The following is a 20216-nucleotide window of genomic DNA, read 5'->3' on the forward strand; positions in this document are numbered from 1 at the left end:
TCCCAGCAGATGATGGGTGAATTATTCAGCCATCATCTGCCTTTAACCACCACGGGTGGAGCAGAGCTCCGCCAGCAGCTGTTAATCTGTTAAATGCCTCTGTCAATCTCTGACAGCGGCATTTAATGCACACTGGCAGGGGCACGTCATGCCACGCGCCCATCGGCACACCCGTATTGTGATCACAGGGTGCCGATGTGTTGCTATGACAGCCTGGGGTATGTTGCCTGTCATTATGGTATTCCTGTGAAAGCCAGAGTTTAGCTGGTGTACATAGGAGACCATGATTTTCACTATGTATTAGAGAAGAGCGTTGTTCGACTCGAACTGTTCGCCAATCTCAAATTCGAGCTGTTTTGGGCGGTGTTCGAGCCGTTCGGCGAACACGAACGATTTGAGAAAAATTCGGCTGTTCGAGGTTATGTTCGATAACTGTTCGTGCACCAAAATCATAACTGGATTTTTTCTCAGTAATGATGAAAATTAATGTTAATACGCAGTTTGAGTGTACAGCGGGGTGGGGGGAGGGGCAGGGGATGGATCTCTGCAGGAATAATGAAGATCTCCATTTTTTTTTGTCTTTCCCGCATTTACAGTGGGGAGGTGCAATCTGTCAGCCTATCAGCAGCGCACACACGGAGCGAAGTGCTTTTTTTCACACAAGCAAGGGCATGTGTCATTGGCAGTGTATGTCACATGTCCTTGCCCTATAAGACCAAGCCATTTTCCCCGTCGCCACCATTTTCTCACTGCTGCAGCTGCGTGTTAGACGGCACCGCTGTTGCTGTGTGCGCTATACCTTGTTAATTTCAAGCCAATTTTCGCACAAATCTACAGATCGCTTGGGAGTAGGGAATAGTTGTGATTGCAGTCCTTTTAAGGACTAGGTTACAGCATTTCCTACGACTTTTATCAGGCAGGTCTGTGCTCTTAAATAGATAGATTGTGGGAGTAAAGACTAATTGTAATTGCAGTCCTTTTCAGGACTAGGTTACATCAGTTCCTATCAGTTTTTGCCAGGCAGGTCTGTGCCAGTGCTGTGCAAGTTTTTTTCACAGCATTTGGCTGAATCTAGCAAAGCTAATCCTTTTTGGCCTATTGCAGAGTGTGTTAGTAAGTGGAGTAGCCTATGTGTGTTGCAAGATATACCACCTGTGTATAGAATACCAATTTTTTTACTGCACCTAGTGAAGTAAAATCTTTTGGGCATAGCATCATTCTATTAGTCCATCTATACTGACCTCCATCAGGTTGCAAATTGAATTAAATTTTTTTCTGCATCTAGCTCTGAAAAAATATTTGGGCTTCTAGCAGTGTGTGGGACTTGTTCTATTAGTCCATCTATACTGACCTCCATCAGGTTGCAAACTGAATATAATTTTTTTCTGCATCTAGCTCTGAAAAATATTTGGCCTTCTAGCAGTGTGTGGGACTTGTTCCATTAGTCCATCTATACTGACCTCCATCACGCTGCAAATTCAAAATAATTTTTTGTCTGCATCTAGCTCTGAAAAAATATTTGGCCTTCTAGCAGTGTGTGGGACTTTCTCTATTAGTCCATCTATACTGACCTCCATCAGGTTGCAAATTAAAAGTAATTTTTATCTGTATCTACCTCTGAAAAAATATTTGGGCTTCTAGCTGTGTGTGGGACTTGTTCTATTAGTCCATCTATACTGACCTCCATGAGGTTGCAAACTGAATATAATTTTTTTCTGCATCTCTCTCTGAAAAAATATTTGGCCTTCTAGCAGTGTGTGGGACTTTCTCTATTAGTCCATCTATACTGACCTCCATCAGGTTGCAAATTAAAAATTATTTTTATCTGCATCTAGCTCTGAAAAAATATTTGGCCTTCTAGCAGTGTGTGGGACTTTCTCTATTAGTCCATCTATACTGACCTCCATCAGGTTGCAAATTAAAAATAATTTTTTGTCTGCATCTAGCTCTGAAAAAATATTTGGCCTTCTAGCAGTGTGTGGGACTTTCTCTATTAGTCCATCTATACTGACCTCCATCAGGTTGCAAATTCAAAATAATTTTTTGTCTGCATCTATCTCTGAAAAAATATTTGGCCTTCTATCAGTGTGTGGGACGTTCTCTATTAGTCCATCTATACTGACCTCCATCAGGCTGCAAATTAAAAATAATTTTTATCTGCATCTACCTCTGAAAAAAATATTTGGCCTTCTAGCTGTGTGTGGGACTTGTTCTATTAGTCCATCTATACTGACCTCCATCAGGTTGCAAACTGAATATAATTTTTTTCTGCATCTAGCTCTGAAAAAATATTTGGCCTTCTAGCAGTGTGCGGGACTTTCTCTATTAGTCCATCTATACTGACCTCCATCAGGTTGCAAATTAAAAATAATTTATATCTGCATCTAGCTCTGAAAAAATATTTGGCCTTCTAGCAGTGCGTGGGACTTTCTCTATTAGTCCATCAATGCTGACCTCCATCAGGTTGCAAATTAAAAATAATTTTTTGTCTGCATCTAGCTCTGAAAAAATATTTGGCCTTCTAGCAGTGTGTGGGACTTTCTCTATTAGTCTATCTATACTGACCTCCATCAGGTTGCAAACTGAATATATTTTTTTTCTGCATCTACCTCTGAAAAAATATTGGGCTTCTAGCTGTGTGTGGGACTTGTTCTATTAATCCATCTATACAGACCTCCATCAGGTTGCAAACTGAATATAATTTTTTTCTGCATCTACCTCTGAAAAATATTTGGGCTTCTAGCTGTGTGTGGGACTTGTTCTATTAGTCCATCTATACTGACCTCCATCAGTTTGCAAGCTGAATATAATTTTTTTCTGCATCTAGCTCTGAAAAAATATTTGGCCTTCTAGCAGTGTGTGGGACTTTCTCTATTAGTCCATCTATACTGACCTCCATCAGGTTGCAAATTCAAAATAATTTTTTGTCTGCATCAAGCTCTGAAAAAATATTTGGCCTTCTAGCAGTGTGTGGGACTTGTTCTATTAGTCCATCTATACTGACCTCCATCAGGTTGCAAATTAAAAATAATTTTTTGTCTGCATCTAGCTCTGAAAAAATATTTGGCCTTCTAGCAGTGTGTGGGACTTTCTCTATTAGTCCATCTATACTGACCTCCATCAGGTTGCAAACTGAATATATTTTTTTTCTGCATCTACCTCTGAAAAAATATTGGGCTTCTAGCTGTGTGTGGGACTTGTTCTATTAATCCATCTATACAGACCTCCATCAGGTTGCAAACTGAATATAATTTTTTTCTGCATCTACCTCTGAAAAATATTTGGGCTTCTAGCTGTGTGTGGGACTTGTTCTATTAGTCCATCTATACTGACCTCCATCAGGTTGCAAGCTGAATATAATTTTTTTCTGCATCTAGCTCTGAAAAAATATTTGGCCTTCTAGCAGTGTGTGGGACTTTCTCTATTAGTCCATCTATACTGACCTCCATCAGGTTGCAAATTCAAAATAATTTTTTGTCTGCATCAAGCTCTGAAAAAATATTTGGCCTTCTAGCAGTGTGTGGGACTTGTTCTATTAGTCCATCTATACTGACCTCCATCAGGTTGCAAATTAAAAATATTTTTTTGTCTGCATCTAGCTCTGAAAAAATATTTGGCCTTCTAGCAGTGTGTGGGACTTTCTCTATTAGTCCATCTATACTGACCTCCATCAGGTTGCAAACTGAATATATTTTTTTTCTGCATCTACCTCTGAAAAAATATTGGGCTTCTAGCTGTGTGCGGGACTTGTTCTAATAATCCATCTATACAGACCTCCATCAGGTTGCAAACTGAATATAATTTTTTTCTGCATCTACCTCTGAAAAATATTTGGGCTTCTAGCTGTGTGTGGGACTTGTTCTATTAGTCCATCTATACTGACCTCCATCAGGTTGCAAGCTGAATATAATTTTTTTCTGCATCTAGCTCTGAAAAAATATTTGGCCTTCTAGCAGTGTGTGGGACTTTCTCTATTAGTCCATCTATACTGACCTCCATCAGGTTGCAAACTGAATATATTTTTTTTCTGCATCTACCTCTGAAAAAATATTTGGGCTTCTAGCTGTGTGTAGGACTTGTTCTATTAGTCCATCTATACTGACCTCCATCAGGTTGCAAACTGAATCCAATTTTTTTCTGCATCTACCTCTGAAAAAATATTTGGGCTTCTAGCTGTGTGTAGGACTTGTTCTATTAGTCCATCTATACTGACCTCCATCAGGTTGCAAATTGAATATAATTTTTTTCTGCATCTAACCCAGCCAATAGCTTTGGCCTAGTACCACAGTTTGGCCACTCAGCTCTGCTCGGTTCCCATCCATTGTTTTTTTGTGCAAACAACTCCAGAGTTGTGAATTAGTTAACCACCAAAATGAGTGGAAAAAGGCCTGCTGCTGGTGGAAAGGGGAATAGGCGTGTTGGGAAGGGGAAAAAAGGTTGTGTCCGTGGGGTAGGTGTTAAAGCAACAGTAACATCTGCAGAAGAAAGACCATCTTCCAGCCAAACTAAAATGTCTACTTCTTTTAGCGGACAATGTGATAAGATCCCTTTCTTACGGCCACGCCAATCGCTACAAATTCCAGATGAGGCACAAAAACAGCAGGTGCTTCAACGGATATCAAGTGCTCCTTTAAGTGGGCTCTCCTCCACATCAACTTCAACATCACAAATACTACAGTCCTCAAAGGTGTCACCCCAATCGCACTTGCTTCCTCACAGCTCCCAAATCTCCAGCTGCCCGTCTGAGTATGAGGTAGAACAGATGGTTGAGTCTGCAGAGCTGTTTACTCATACTATAGCCTGGGAATCAGAGGTCGACTCCAGCGCTTCTGTGAATCCAGACGAGGAAATGATCTGCACTGATGCCCAGAATCTTTATGAGTCGGATCCAGGACCAGACGCAGAAGGTTCTGACCATAATGTAGACCCTCATTCCCAAACTGTAACTCCTGTTGGTGGAGACAATGAGGAAGACGATGATGAGACTCAAATACCTGATTGGAGCGACAACTTTAGTTTTTTGTCAGGGCAGGAACAGGTTGGCTCTGAGGACGACGGGTGTGATAACGCACAGGGTGATGATGATGAGGTTGGAGATCCCACTTACTGTCAACCCACAGTCAGCCAAGAGATGAGGTCAGCAGAGGAGGTGGAGGAAGATGCTAGTGACGACGAGGTCAGGTTGCGCCTTCCTGGACAGAGACGTGGTACTGGAAGCACGTCAACAACTGCATCCTCAAACACAACTCTGCCTCTCACCACAAGTCGTGGTGGCTCTTCAGGTCGCATGGGTGCTAAGCCTTGCATAGCCTGGGCATTTTTTCAGATCGATAAAGATGACCCAACTCGTGTTATCTGTAACATTTGTCAGCAAAAGCTAAGTAGAGGCCAAAAAATACATAGTTTGAGTACTTCATGCATGAACCGGCACATGGACATGAAGCATAAGTTGCAGTGGGAAGCTCAATGTGCTACAATGCGGCCTAGCCGGCCGGGCCAACCACCGTCTGCCATATCTTGTGCATCCGCGGCCTCTTCATCCTCTGTGACTGGGGGGACAGCAGTCACACCTGTTTTGGGGCTCCGACCTGCCACCTCTTTACCCGCAACAGCCAGCGTGATTGGCAGGTCATCATTTTCTTTGGAGGTGGTAACACCAGCTGGTGTTGAGCGCTGTCCGACATCGATAGCACCACCTTTGGATCAAGGCAACATAACATGTCCGCCTGCATCTTCCTCACAGACCGGCAGTTTGCCGGGGACACCCTTATCAACCCCGTCTAAGCACAATAGCCAGCCCTCGGTCCCTCAGATGTGGACAAGTAAAAGACCATTTCCTCCTAGCCATGAGAAACCTAAGAGGTTGAATTTCACCATCTGCAAGCTCTTGGCTACAGAAATGCTGCCTTTCCGCCTTGTGGACACAGAGGATTTTCGAGACCTTATGTCCGTCGCAGTGCCCCAGTACCAGATGCCCAGTCGGCACTACTTCTCAAAGAAAGGTGTGCCTGCGCTCCACCAGCATGTCGCACACAACATCACCGCTTCTTTGAGAAACTCTGTGTGTGACAGGGTGCATTTCACCACAGACACTTGGACGAGTAGGCATGGACAGGGGCGTTACATGTCGCTGACTGGGCACTGGGTAACTATGGTGACAGCAGGACAAGGGGCTGCTGTCCAAGTCTTGCCGTCCCCACGAGTTGTGCGTCAATCCTCTTTATGTCAAAGTTCCTCCACAGCTTCTGCCTCCTCAACCTCCTCTCGGTCTTCCACCTGCACCCAAAGCCTGTCTGGTCATGCCACAAGCTTTCTAACTGCGCAGAAGGGATCCTGCACACCTCCTTACTATGCTGGCAGTAGGGCTCAAGGTCATCAGGCGGTTTTTACTTTGAAATGTCTGGGAAATGTGAGTCACACAGCTGAGGAGTTGTGGTCAGCTCTGGAGAACCAATTTCATGAATGATTGTCTCCACTGGACCTGAAACCAGGGAAGACCGTGTGCGACAATGCTGCAAACCTGGGTGCGGCCCTTCGCCGGGGCAATGTCACACACGTGCCTTGTATGGCTCACGTGTTGAACCTGGTTGTCCAGCAATTTTTAGCCCACTATCCCAGACTAGATGGCCTTCTGCAGAGGGCACGGTCGCTGTGTGCTCACTTCCGCCGTTCGCATCCCGCAGCTCAGCGACTTACATCTTTACAGAAGTCGTTGGGCCTGCCACTTCACCGGCTAAAATGCGATGTGCCTACCCAGTGGAATTCAACTCTGCACATGTTGCAGCGACTGTGGCAGCACCGACAAGCCCTTGTGCAATACGTTCTGACGTATAGCCTGGGCCAACGAGATCCAGAGGTGGGGCAAATCACGCTGGAGGAGTGGTCTCAGATCAGGGACCTATGCACCCTTCTGCACAGTTTTGAAATGGCGACGAAGATGTTTAGTGCTGACGATGCCATTATCAGCATGACTATTCCGGTGATTTACATGCTGGAGCACATGTTGAACAGAATTCGGAGTCAGGTGGTGGCACAAGAGGAGGTGGAGGAAGTAGAGGAGGAGGAGTTGTATGCGGAAGGGCTAACATCTGCAAGGTCCAGACGGTCGGCAGCACCAAGGCGACAGGCATGTGAGGGTGGGGGAGATGGTTTTACCAGGGCGCATGGTAGCAGCCAAACTAGTGAGGAAGGTGCAGGAGCTCAGGAAGAAGTGGAGGACGAACTGATGGAAGACTCATCAGATGAGGGAGACCTTGATCACATTTCTGTTGTGCGAGGTTGGGGGGAGAGGACAGAGGAAGGAAGCATGATTATTACCTCGCCACCAACACAACAGGGACTTGGTGCTCCTGGATGCGCAAGACACATGAGTGCCTTCTTGCTGCACTACCTGCAACATGACCCTCGAATTGTGAGAATTAGAAATAATCCTGACTACTGGGTTGCCACACTGTTAGCTCCCCGGTACAAAAGTAAATTTGCAGAAATTATTCCTACCATAGAAAGGGATGCACGCATGCAGGAGTATCAGCAGAGACTGTTGCAGAATCTTACATGTGCTTTTCCACAAAACACCAATGGTGCACGTAGTGAATCTCACAGTTCCAACTTGCCAACCGTGGGACCGTCAAGTGTTCAGCACTCAAACCGTAACAGAACCACAGTATCTGCTGGTAACATCAATTTTGTGGAATCATTTCACCACTTTTTTAGCCCATCCTTTGCAAGGCCACAGGAGACAAGAAGTCTGACACATAGTCAACGCCTAGAGACGATGGTACAGGAGTATCTCCAAGTAAACATTGAAGCCATGACTGTGTCACTGGACCCTTGCTCTTTTTGGGCTTCCAATCTGGATAAATGGCCGGAGCTAGCCACTTACGCCTTGGAGATCTTGTCATGCCCCGCAGCCAGCGTTCTGTCTGAACGTGTGTTCAGCGCTGCTGGTGGTGTGCTGACAGATAAGCGCACGCGGCTCTCCACTGATAATGTAGACAGACTCACGTTCATAAAGATGAACAAATCATGGATCCGAAACGACTTTTCTACCCCTGTGTCATCCTGGGGAGAGTAAAAGCTTGATGATTGGTTAAAATCACCCTACCAACCGTTTTAAGCTTTCAAATTACTAATCATGTTTATCTGTATCTTGGCTGGAAAATAATTTGGGCTTTGTAGCAGTGTGCAGCACTGATTCTATTAGGCCATCTATAATAAGCTCCACCAGATTTAAAATTACTAATCATGTTTATCTGTATCTTGACTGGAAAATAATTTGGGCTTTGTAGCAGTGTGCAGCACTGATCCTATTAGGCCATCTATACTAAGCTCCACCAGATTTAAAATTAATAATAATTTTTAGCTGCATCTAGCCCGGAAAATAATTTTGGGGCTCCGAGATGCGCAAGACACATAAGTGCCTTCTTGCTGCACTACCTGCAACATGACCCTCATATTGTCAGAATTCGAAGTAATCATGACTACTGGGTTGCCACACTCTTAGATCCCCCAAACTTTTCGATCAACCTTTTCATTTTAATAAAGACCAAAAAAATGGTCATTTTTGAAATTATAAGCATTAGCAGGTTATTAGAAACTGAAATCAAACAGTTTTCAACTCAAAACTTTATTCTAGGTGATGTTACATTTTCACATAGGACCCCTTGTTCGAAAGGAGCTTCTGAACTCTCTCGTCCATTGAATTTGTCAGGTTTTGGATGGTTTCTGCTTCAATTGTTTTGCATGAGGACGGAATACCCTCCCAGAGCTGTTGCTTAGATGTGAACTGCCTCCCGCCATCATAGACACTCCTTTTGATGATGCTCCAAAGGTTCTGAATGGGGTAGAGGTCAGGGGAGCATGGGGGTCACACCATAAGTTTGTCCCCTTTTATGCACATATCAGCCAGAGATGCAGATGTTTTATGTGCAGCATGAGATGGTGCATTATCATGCAAAAAAATGATCTTGCTGTGAAATACACGGTTCTTCTTCTTGAACCATGGCAGGAAGTGCTGTTTGAGAAAATCCACATACATTATGGAGTTCATCTTTAGCGCCTTCAGGGATCCTAAAGGGGCCGACAATCTCTCTCCCCATGATTCCAGCCCAAAACATTACTCCACCTCCTCCTTGTTGGCGCTGTAGCCGTGTTTGCGTGGGGTGTCCATCAACCAGCCATCCTCCACTCCATCCATCTGGACCATCGAGCGCTGCACGGCACTCATCCGTGAACAAAACAGTTTTGAAATCAGTCTTCATGTAATGTTTGGCCCACTGGAGCCGTTTCTGCTTGTGTGAAGTGGATAGAGGAGGTCGACAGGATGGCGTATGCACAGCTGCAAACCTCTGAAGGACCCTGCATCTTGTTGTCTGGGGGACGTTGGAGGCACCAGCAGCTTCAAAAGCTTGTCTGCTGCTATGACAAGGCTTTTTTGCCGCTGCTCTTTTAACCTGACGTAATTGCCTGTAGGAAAGAGTCCTCAATTTGCCCTTATCAGCACGCACACGTGTGTACTGTGAATCAGCTACATACTTCTTGATTGCCAAGACACTTCATCCTGATCATCGCACAATGTTGATTGTAGTCATGCCTTGACCTAAACACTCCACAATTTGTTGCTTCTCAGCAGCCGACACATCCTTTTTCTTTCCCATTTTGGCAGAAAATGTAGGCTGCTTAATAATGTGAGACAGCCTTCTTAAGTAGTCTTGCCTTTCATTGGACACACCTGCCAAACTAATTAGCACAGGTGTCTGCAATTGCTTACAGTGATATAAAGAGCCCTGACACACATCACCATCAATGAGTTTAACTGACAAACAAACAAATTCTTCCCTTATCACTCCTAAACACTTTTTGCATAATAATTTGGAACACAGTGTACATGTGCTTTTCCACAAAACACCAGTGGTTCACGTAGTGAATCTTACAGTTCTAACTTGCCAACCGTGGTCTGTATGGAGTTGTTCAATAAAGGGCCCAAAATTAAGATAACATAAATGGGAGAGGTCTCTATGAATAGGAATTCCTAAGTATTTGATACCCTGTGAGGGCCAGGCAAAGGGAAAGTTGGACTGGATGGAATCCTATATGGATTTGGAGAGGGAGACATCGAGGGCCTCAGACTTCGCTGCATTGATTTTAAAATTTGACCATGTAACAAAGTGATCTATTTCAGCCATAACAGCATGGATGGATATATGTGATTGAGTGATATATACTAGGACATCATCAGCAAATAGAGCGCACTTGTACTCGGTGCCTCCCACCTCAATCCACCTAATATTGGGGTTATGGTGAATTGATGAGAGCAGGTGCTCCGTCACTAGGATGTATAAGAGAGGGGACAGAGGACATCCCTGCCTTGTCCCATTGGTGATTGTGAAAGGTGATGAAAATGCTCTGATGCACCCCCTGGGCCTTGAGACACCCGGAGCCGGACCCTTTTTGGTGGATGCTGGTGGTTGTAGTCTTTGTGGCAGCGACCCGGTTCCATGGCTCAGGGTGGTCAAACCAGTGGCGGAACTATTTATGTGGTTTTGATGTTTAAATGTCCGACTACGCCACCCGTGGATTGCTTTCAGAGTGAACCACCGCTTCAGGGCAGACCGCTGAGGCTGGTGTTGTGGGTGTAGCAGAGCGTAGCATAACTCCCCACGGGAGGAGTATAGCCTCAGGGCAGTGTATGCGGAGGATGGGGGTGATGGTGCAGGGCAGCAGCAGTAATGACACGGAGTCAGTGATGCAGTCCAGGGCCTTTACTCACAGTTCTTATTATCCAGACCACGTCTGCAGGTAACGGCTGCCCACGTCGTACTGTGCTCACCAGGTGAGGGGCTCAGACAACTCCCAGATAACTTTGGAGCGCTTCACAGGACCCCCTTTGTGTGCCCTTTGTCTGGCCTTTCTTACCAACCCTTCTGTCCGGCTGCCTCGGGCCTCCTCTTGGTAAACTTGGCGCCAGTTTCCCTGACCCTATGTGGTGCCTTCCTAGCGTGTGTAGCGAGGGGCTGCGCCACATAAATTGTCACAGCCTCCGGTTTCTAGCTGAGGGTCGTTTCCTGCCTCCACTAGTTTCGGGGACCGGTCTCCCCCTTTGGCCTGACCCCTCCACACAGGTGGATTCGGGCGTGCGGTGGCGACTCGCCCGTCCGCACCCCTGGGATCCCTTCATTCCTCGTTCCTGGAGCCTTCTCCGCTCCTCTTCCTTCCTTCTCCCTCTTCCAGGCCTGGGCCTCTGTTACTAGGCCCGCCTCCGGAGCAGAGCTCATGCAGAGCCCCTGCTCCCTGCCACTTCTGCTCAGACTTCTCTGCTCTGAACTAAGATGGTGCCCACCTTTTATACTCCCTTCTCAATGAACCCAGGAACTGCTTCCTCCCTGCTCCTGCACTACAGGGTTCCCCTTCCTCAGTGTTCCCTCCCCCCACTCCAGCCAGGGACAGGGACTGTCGTGCCCATCTCAGAGGCATATTGGTCGCCCTGCCCCACGGCAATGTGGTGTAATGCATGCAGGTGTCGGGTCCTGATCCACATTCCATCCTTACCTGAGAGTGAGATATCACACCTCTGGGTGAGGTGCAATACCTCTGTAGCAACCGAGCCCTCAGGGTGCTACAGTTCCATTTATCTTCAGCCTAGGTGACGTATTGTGATACAGGGCCGTGATTTTGGCTATAAAAGGGTCCCCTAGACCCCTACCCCAAGCTTTTTAAGAGAATCATATATGGCGTGCCAGGAGACTCTATGGAATGCTTTCTCAGCATCCAACGAGAGTATCTAATTACAAATTTTTAACTGCATCTAGCCCAGGAAATACTTTGTGCCTAGTAGCAGTGTCTGCTAGTCAGCGGATTATCCCGGCTGTTAAGCAAGCTACACCACCTGTAGTTTGGACACTTAATTTTTTCAAAGGAAATGCTTCGGGACCACGGGATACTCAGTGAAGAGCATCAGGAGGCACCCCAAGGCATAGGGGCTGGGACTGGCAGTAGGATGCCTTGCGGTGGACAGCCGAGCTCGATCCTTATAAAAGCTTTTTAACTGCAGCAGCTTTAGTGGACGCTACTGGAGCTGGAATTACGCGGCTGCTGGCATGAGACTTGCCCTCCAATAGATCCTTGTAAATGGATTTAAAGTGTATTCATTCAAATTAGAGAGACAATTTAAATTAAAAAGCTTAGAGCTGCCTCCACCACAGGGGGGCTCGCTCGACCCACCAGCGGACAGGCACCAGTATTGGGAGAGGGGGGCTGGCCGTCAGGGTTCACCGCGGCTCTGGCACAAACCCGGCGACACGGAGGTGGCACGGGCAGGAGCGGACTGAACGTGTCGGCTTCTCACTTTTTGGATTTTAGAAGGGCATGACATGCCTATATCTGTGTCTCCCCCTCCTTTTACTCCTCCACCTCTTTTCTTTTCGCATGACTATATGTACTTGTCACTTTTCCATGTGTTAGTTGTGTCTTCTGAGCAGTTTGTCAGCTTTTGGACACCTTTGAAGGTGTTTTCTATGTGTTTCTATGTGTTTTTGTTTGCCTGCCATTGGTTTTAATGGTGTTCGAAGGTGTTCGACGAACAGTTCGACGAACAGTTCGGCGAACACACGGGTGTTCGACGAACCGAACCGAACTCGAACACTACAGGGGTGGCTCAACACTACTATGTATACAAATGCTGATGCACTGATATGTATAGTGCAAGCGATCGGATTATCGCAGGTTCAATTCCCCTAAGTGGACTAACAAATATAGTAAAAAGTGAAGTAAAAAAATAAAAAAAAAATAAAAAAACATGAAAGTTCAAATTACCCCCCTTTTGTCTAAATAAAAAATTAAGCAATTAAGAAAAAAAAACACACATATTTGGTATCACTGTGTTTATGAAAATCTGATCTATTAAAATATAAAATAAATGAATTCAATCGGTAAATGGCATAACGAGAAAAAATATCAAAAACGTCGGAATTACTTTTTTTTTGCCGCCACAACATTGCAATGAAATAGCTCCAGATCCCGAAAAATGAAAACGCTAAGGGTCTTGGAAAATGGCAACACAAGCAAAATTTTTTTTGTTTTTTTACAAATTTCTGATTTTTTTCCCCCACAGAAATAAAAAAAAAAACTATATATGTTTGGTATCTGCGTAATTGTACTGACATAAAGAATCATATTGCCAGGTCAGTTTTACAATATAGGGAACTTGGTAAATGATAAACCCAAAAAAGTATTGTGGAATTGCACTTTTTTGCAATTTCAACACTCTTGGAATTTTTTTTCCCACTTTCCAGTGCATAACATGATAAAATAAATGAAGTCATTTAAAAGTACAATTCATTCCACAAAAAACAAGACCTCATACGGCTATATGGACTGAAAAATAAAAAAAAAGTTATGGCTCTTGGATGAAGGGAAGAAAAAAACTAAAACACAAAAAATGGAAATTGGCCACGACATGAAGGGGTTATATCGTTCCCACTGTACCAGCTGTTTTTTTTTCCTTTATCGCCTTTCCCTCCTCTCCATCCAAGAGCCAAAATATTTTATATTTTTGTTGATATAGCCGTATGAGGACCTTGTTCTAAATATACTGTACTAAATACTACTGTTAATTTGAGGTTTTAGTTATGTTAAATATTAAAATTAATATTTTTTTTGTATTTTACTACTTCTAAAAATAAAAAATAAAAAAATGTTGGTTTGTGCCCCACATGTTTCTATATTCTGAGACCCATATATTTTTTTTTAAATTTTTTGGCAGCATTGAGATTTTTGGTATCAGTTTGCCATGCATACAACTTTTTGATCCCCTTTGTATTCCATCCAGTAGATGTCAGCAGTTTAAAACATCTAGCATGTGTATTTTTGGAGGCAGGCTCAGGTAGTGCACCTGGCATGTGAGGAAAGGGGTTCATTTTAACAGTGCATGCTTCATACACTGACAAGTTCCTGCAGGTGGTATACATAGAGATAAGCAAATAAAGTTACAAAAATCTGCATTTCCCTAAATGCTTTTGTTTTTGGAATTCAATTCTGCGAGCAATCATAATAATGGCGGCCGCTTGTCGCCATTTTTCTGAACCATACAAGGCCATTGAAAGGTTAAAAAAAGAAATCGTCATACTCACCTTACGCCTCACCTCTCTGGCCCTCTGCTACTCACCGCCACTTGCAGCATCTTCAGATTCCCCAACACTCACGCTGAGCTGGGACATTCAGCTTTTATAAGGCCTGGAAGGATTATGAGTGTACGCGGAGGGTGATGGCACATGTCATGATGTCATGACACCGTGAACTTTTGCAGTTGCGCAGAAGCTTCCAGTTTGAGCAGTGTGGAATCAGAAAATGTGGTGAGGACCTGACGGGTGTCGATGAGTAGCAAAGTGAAAAATAAAAAATGCTTATTTTCACTTTACCGCTCACCTCACTGACCCTCATAGAGGTGAGTGGTAAGGTGAAAATAAAGATTTTTTATTTTTTTACCTATTATGTTTAGAGGGACCCCCGTGCTCAATAAGGGACATTAAAAAACCTGTCCATAAATCATATTTCTTGGGAAAAATACGTGAGCAAGCGAATTATAATTTTGCCTGATCCGCTCATCTCTGCTAGCGATTATTATTAACTGGTTGTCTTGTAGCAAGGCTACTTGCTGTATTATGTGTACTCGATGTAGGGTTCTTGCATGTACTATCTTTTATCTTTCAGGTATAGATTCATAATCCGGAACAACAAGGTGTTGTGGTGTAAATGTGTTGAAGTAAACAGCATCAGACAAATCTATTTAAGTGGAAATGATTAATCTGACTTTTTGGACATACACCAGAAGAAATGGATCATTATACCCGACCTCACTGTAGGGTTTTAATAAAAGAGGGCTAAACTATCACTTTTGGTTCATGGTGAACAGATTAGAGCATGCTTAATTCAGCATGTACTCTGCTCATCCATACGGAGGAGACTCTGCATGAAATCCCCTAGAACAATGACAGCAAGAAATGCATATGCCTCCAGAAAATCATAGCTATCTGAAATCTGCAGCTCAAAAATTCAGCTCCATTACCCATGGAAAAATGGAACAATTTTTCCTTCCCCCTAATTGCTACAGAGAGCAATTGTGCATGTCGTGCGCCCTACTCATCTGATAATTCTCCTTTAAATCTCATAAATCCCCCCTCCCCATAAAAAAATGAAATGTTTTGCCATTGCATAAATCCCTTACACAAAGTTATTGCAGATACTGTACAGCACATTCTTTGTTTTTGTGGGATTTAAGTCTAATGTGAAAAGCTGTTTATTCACAGCTCAGTAGACACTACAACCTCCAGGACTTTGGATTCTCCTACCTTGGCAGACAGACCCAATGGTTTGTTGGACAGGATCTCTGCTGCTGCTTCCCTGCAGCGGGTGGAAAGGTTGAGAATGGCAGCAGCTGCTGCTATGTGGGTGTCTTCACTACACTGACCATAGCTGTAAGAGCTGGCATGACGGGGACTCTGTGTGTGGGCGCTAGGCAGTCGGTTGGAAGATCTCACTGGACTTGGAAATTGTTTTGCTGTGAAAGAGAGATGTGATTACATGCATGCAACATATGATTTTCTTCATGTCAGAATAATTGAAAATTTGAACATAAATCAGATTTTTTTTGCTATATTAATATACGGAACATCAAACTTGTTTTTTTCTGTGCTGTTTTAATTCCAAACAGATTCATTAGAAATGTATACAAAACATCAGAGATATTCACTAAGGCCATATTCACACATCCGTGTGACATGTCCTAGTGCTGTCCTTTTTCTTTCTCGGACAACACATTGACCTATAGAGTTTCAAACTCAGAGTATGGTCACGTTCACACGTTCAGTATTTGGTCAGGATTTTACCTTAGTCTTTGTAAGCCAAAACCAGGAGTGGGTGCTGAATACAGAAGTGGTGACGTGTTTCTATTATACTTTTCCTCTGATTGTTCCACTCCTGGTTTTGGCTTACAAGTACTGGTGTAAAATACTGACCAAAAACAGAACATGTGAATGTGGCGTATGTCCTATTCTTATCAGTTTTGTGATTAGACTCAGCCATTAAAGTCTATGGTGATCCATGAGACTCAGATGAAACTAGGAAGGCATACTATGTACTTTAGTGTTCCATCCTAGTTTCATTCATTTTTATCTGATGATTTATTGAGAATCAATGGGTAAAAAAAAGTTCAGTTTATCTGCTTCCATGAAATAAAGGAAAGAAAAAAAAACTGATGCAACATGTAAGCAACTAGGAAGTAACTGGGATGACACTTAACAAAAAAAGCAGCCGGTTCTTTTGGATGGTGACATTAACAGGGATGTGTAAATTGTTGCTTAAACTGTACAAAATGTCATAAGAGGTTTTGGATATTCTCATTTTTGATATACCACCAATGGTAGTCATTGCGTATATCTATATTTTCCCCTGTATCACTCTATGCAACATTACTATTGCATAGTTGCCCATTTTTAATGGCTGGGTAACAAATACCTCACCAAAATGTACCCTTAAAACTCAACTGTGACAGTCTGCCATTGTTATATACGTCCTGTGGTTATGCAGAGGATTTGAAATAATTTGTATTTGACCCCTTTTTTGGCTTCACCCCTGTATTAATAACATCTCTGGCATAGGATAGGGCTTTCCAGGGTGAGTGAGGGCGAGTCTACATTGAGGCAGGGCACCATTTTGCTATCCCTAGGGTGCCAACCTCCATAGCAAAGTAGGGAAGGAATACAGTGCAATGATAGGGAGAGTGTACCCTTGTTGTTTAGGACGTCCATATTTATCATACCTAATTTTAAATAATTCACATGTTCAGTGGTTGGTTGTTTTTTTTAATTCTTTAATAAAGATTGAGTTTTAAGGGTAAATTTTGGTGAGACATTTATACATATCCCTACTAGATGAATTTTTCTGTAAAACTGTGAACTGTGTAACAAATAGCAAAAAGAACGGCAGCCTAAGAAAGGGAGTATCCTAGATTAACAAACCCTTTAAAGTTCTGATATTTCAAGATTTAGAAATTCTTAAAAAAATGTCCAGCTGCCATAGTTTTCTTTTTAATCATGAAACATGAAAGTATACATATAAATTCATGCACTCTTCAGTAGAACCTGTTGCATGTGTACATGAGGAATAACACAATTTCTGGTCATTATATGACTTGTATCCTGCATTTTCAACAGTTTTTTACTCTGCATGACCTAACTCTAATTTTCTGTTCTGTCTGAACTAGTGGATGGAGATTAGCTACTATGGTATTTCTTGTATCCAGTACATAGAAACAGAGGGAATCTTGCTTATTTTTGCTTCTTTCTCTGCTTAGCACATGCTCATAAGCAGCATCAGAATTGAGTATTTTATATAGCAATATTGAGCTGTGTGGCTGTGAATCCAGCGATGGATTAGCAAAATAATTCACTGACTTTAGCAGAATTTGCCTGTCTTTTTTCTTCATTTTGCTCCTGACTCCTTTTGCCCTTCACATCTCGATAGAGTATATTAGGATGTGACTCCTTACTGTGGTGGTAGTCTCTCTAATTTTAAGGAAGATGGATGTGAGCTGCTTTTCATAGAGTAGATGGCAAGTTCAGGAGGCAAGGGATAGACAGAAGTGTTTGATAATTGGAGAAAAAAATCTGAATTCTCTGATAAGATACAGTACAGACCAAAAGTTTGAACACACCTTCTCATTTAAAGATTTTTCTGTATTTTCATGACTATGAAAATTGTACATTCACATTGAAGGCATCAAAACTATGAATTAACACATGTGGAATTATATACTTAACAAAAAAGTGTGAAACAACTGAAAATATGTTTTATATTCTAGGTTCTTCAAAGTAGCCACCTTTTGCTTTGATGACTGCTTTGCACACTCTTGGCATTCTCTTGATGAGCTTCAAGAGGTAGTCACCGGAAATGGTTTTCACTTCACAGGTGTGCCCTGTCAGATTTAATAAGTGGGATTTCTTATAAATGGGGTTGGGACCATCAGTTGTGTTGTGCAGAAGTCTTTTGGATACACACCTGATAGTCCTACTGAATAGACTGTTAGAATTTGTATTATGGCAAGAAAAAAGCAGCTAAGTAAAGAAAAATGAGTGGCCATCATTACTTTAAGAAATGAATGTTAGTCAGTGCGAAAAATTGGGAAAACTTTGAAAGTGTCCCCAAGTGCAGTTGCAAAAACCATCAAGCCCTACAAAGAAACTGGCTCACATGAAGACCGCCCCAGGAAAGGAAGACTAAGAGTCACCTCTGCTACTGAGGATAAGTTTATCCAAGTCACCAGCCTCAGAAATCGCAGGTTAACAGCAGCTCAGATTAGAGACCAGGTCAATGCCACACAGAGTTCTAGCAGCAGACACATCTCTTCAACAACTGTTAAGAGGAGACTGTGCAGCCGGCCTTCATGGTAAAATAGCAGCTAGGAAACCACTGCTAAGGACAGGCAACAAGCAGAAGAGACTTGTTTGGGCTAAAGAACACAAGGAATGGACATTAGACCAGTGGAAATCTGTGCTTTGGTCTTAGGAGTCCAAATTTGAGATCTTTGGTTCCAACCACCGTGTCTTTGTGCGACGCAGAAAAGGTGAACGGATGGACTCTACATGCCTGGTTCCCACCATGAAGCATGGAGGAGGAGGTGTGGGGGTGCTTTGCTGGTGACACTGTTGGGGATTTATTCAAAATTGAAGGCATACTGAACCAGCATGGCTACCACAGCATCTTGCAGCGGCATGCTATTCCATCCGGTTTGCGTTTAGTTGGACCATCATTTATTTTTCAACAGGACAATGACCCCAAACACACCTCCAGGCTGTGTAAGGGCTATTTGACCAAGAGGGAGAGTGATGGGGTGCTACGCCAGATGACCTGGCCTCCACAGTCACCAGACCTGAACCCAATCGAGATGGTTTGGGGTGAGCTGGACCGCAGAGTTAAGGCAAAAGGGCCAACAAGTACTAAGCATCTCTGGGAACTCCTTCAAGATTGTTGGAAGACCATTTCCGGTGACTACCTCTTGAAGCTCATCAAGAGAATGCCAAGAATGTGCAAAGCAGTCATCAAAGCAAAAGGTGGCTACTTTGAAGAACCTAGAATATAAGACATATTTTCAGTTGTTTCACACTTTTTTGTTAACTATATAATTCCATATGTGTTAATTCATAGTTTTGATGTCTTCAATGTGAATGTACAATTTTCATACTCATGAAAATACAGAAAAATCTTTAAATGAGAAGGTGTGTCCAAACTTTTGGTCTGTTCTGTATATTACAACGTTTCCTATCTTTGCTTGTACTATTGATTTATGCAAACTTTATTGAAACAAGAGTGACCATTTAACTTTACATTAAGCTGGAACTTGATTGTGGACACAGTATATTTGTACCTTCTCCATTGCTTGTCTCTTGGCTGTGAACAACTGTTGCAATGGTGTGTTTTCCAAACACTTGGGCATCAAAGCTGGCATAGTCAAATGGAACTTTCCCAAATCTATCGTGCTCTTTAATTATTGTTGCTCGGGTTGTGGTAAGTGGTGCACTTCCATAACTAAATTGGGTAACTTCAAGATGTTTGACACATGTTGCTCTGGTTTATGAAGAGGAAAAAAAAATCAGCTATAGTTCAGACAAATTCAAAGTTCTTCATACAATTATAGCTTTGAGAAATCAATACCTGTGAATAGATTCAAGGCTTGACCCACTACTACAGGAAAATTGGTTGTCTTGTGTTTTTGAAAGCTTCTCAGCTGCAGCGATTGGACAACCTGAAAGACTTAAGTTAAAAAGTTAAGATGATTAGTAGCTTTCCCAGTACCTTCTACTATGCCAGCCTAAATAGCCATAAGGCTGCCTTCTGCTACCGCCCATATTACAGCCTCAATACCAGGATCTTCTGCAGTGCAACTGAATAAAATTTAGGTCGATATGATTTTTGATTCAATAAGTTTAGTAGAATAGCCATAGTTATGTGTCTTTCTGCCATTATGTGGACAAAAATATTTGGTCACATGATGGAACTTTTAACTGCGCCTAACTCAATATATCTAACTTTAAAATAAGCTTGTAAAGTGTAGATTATTACAATTTTATGGCTACCATTTCAAATAATGAGGTTTGCCTAGTTTCTTATTTTTGGATTATATTTTCATATATTTTAATTGTTACCCCTAATTAAACTGCTCCATG

At 42.9% G+C, this 20216-nt stretch overlaps 1 protein-coding gene across 8 annotated transcripts in view; it reads right to left on the reverse strand.

Annotated features, from left to right (window-relative positions):
• ST18 (ST18 C2H2C-type zinc finger transcription factor) overlaps positions 1-20216 on the reverse strand; it is a 520674-nt gene that overhangs the window by 155822 nt on the left and 344636 nt on the right. For all 8 annotated transcript variants that reach the window (XR_012320159.1, XM_073679291.1, XM_073679292.1 and 5 more), the window contains 3 exons: positions 19705-19803; positions 19418-19617; positions 15345-15553 (listed from right to left, as the gene is read on the reverse strand). Coding sequence is in view for 7 of the 8 variants with exons in the window: in XM_073679291.1 (XP_073535392.1) it covers positions 15345-15553; positions 19418-19617; positions 19705-19803 (508 nt within the window). In the remaining variant the exon portion in view is untranslated. The remainder of the gene's footprint in view (positions 1-15344; positions 15554-19417; positions 19618-19704; positions 19804-20216) is intronic.

This window comes from Phyllobates terribilis, unplaced genomic scaffold, assembly GCF_046119375.1.
Source record: "Phyllobates terribilis strain yellow unplaced genomic scaffold, ASM4611937v1 Scaffold_4__5_contigs__length_816908805, whole genome shotgun sequence".
NCBI lineage: Eukaryota > Metazoa > Chordata > Amphibia > Anura > Dendrobatidae > Phyllobates > Phyllobates terribilis.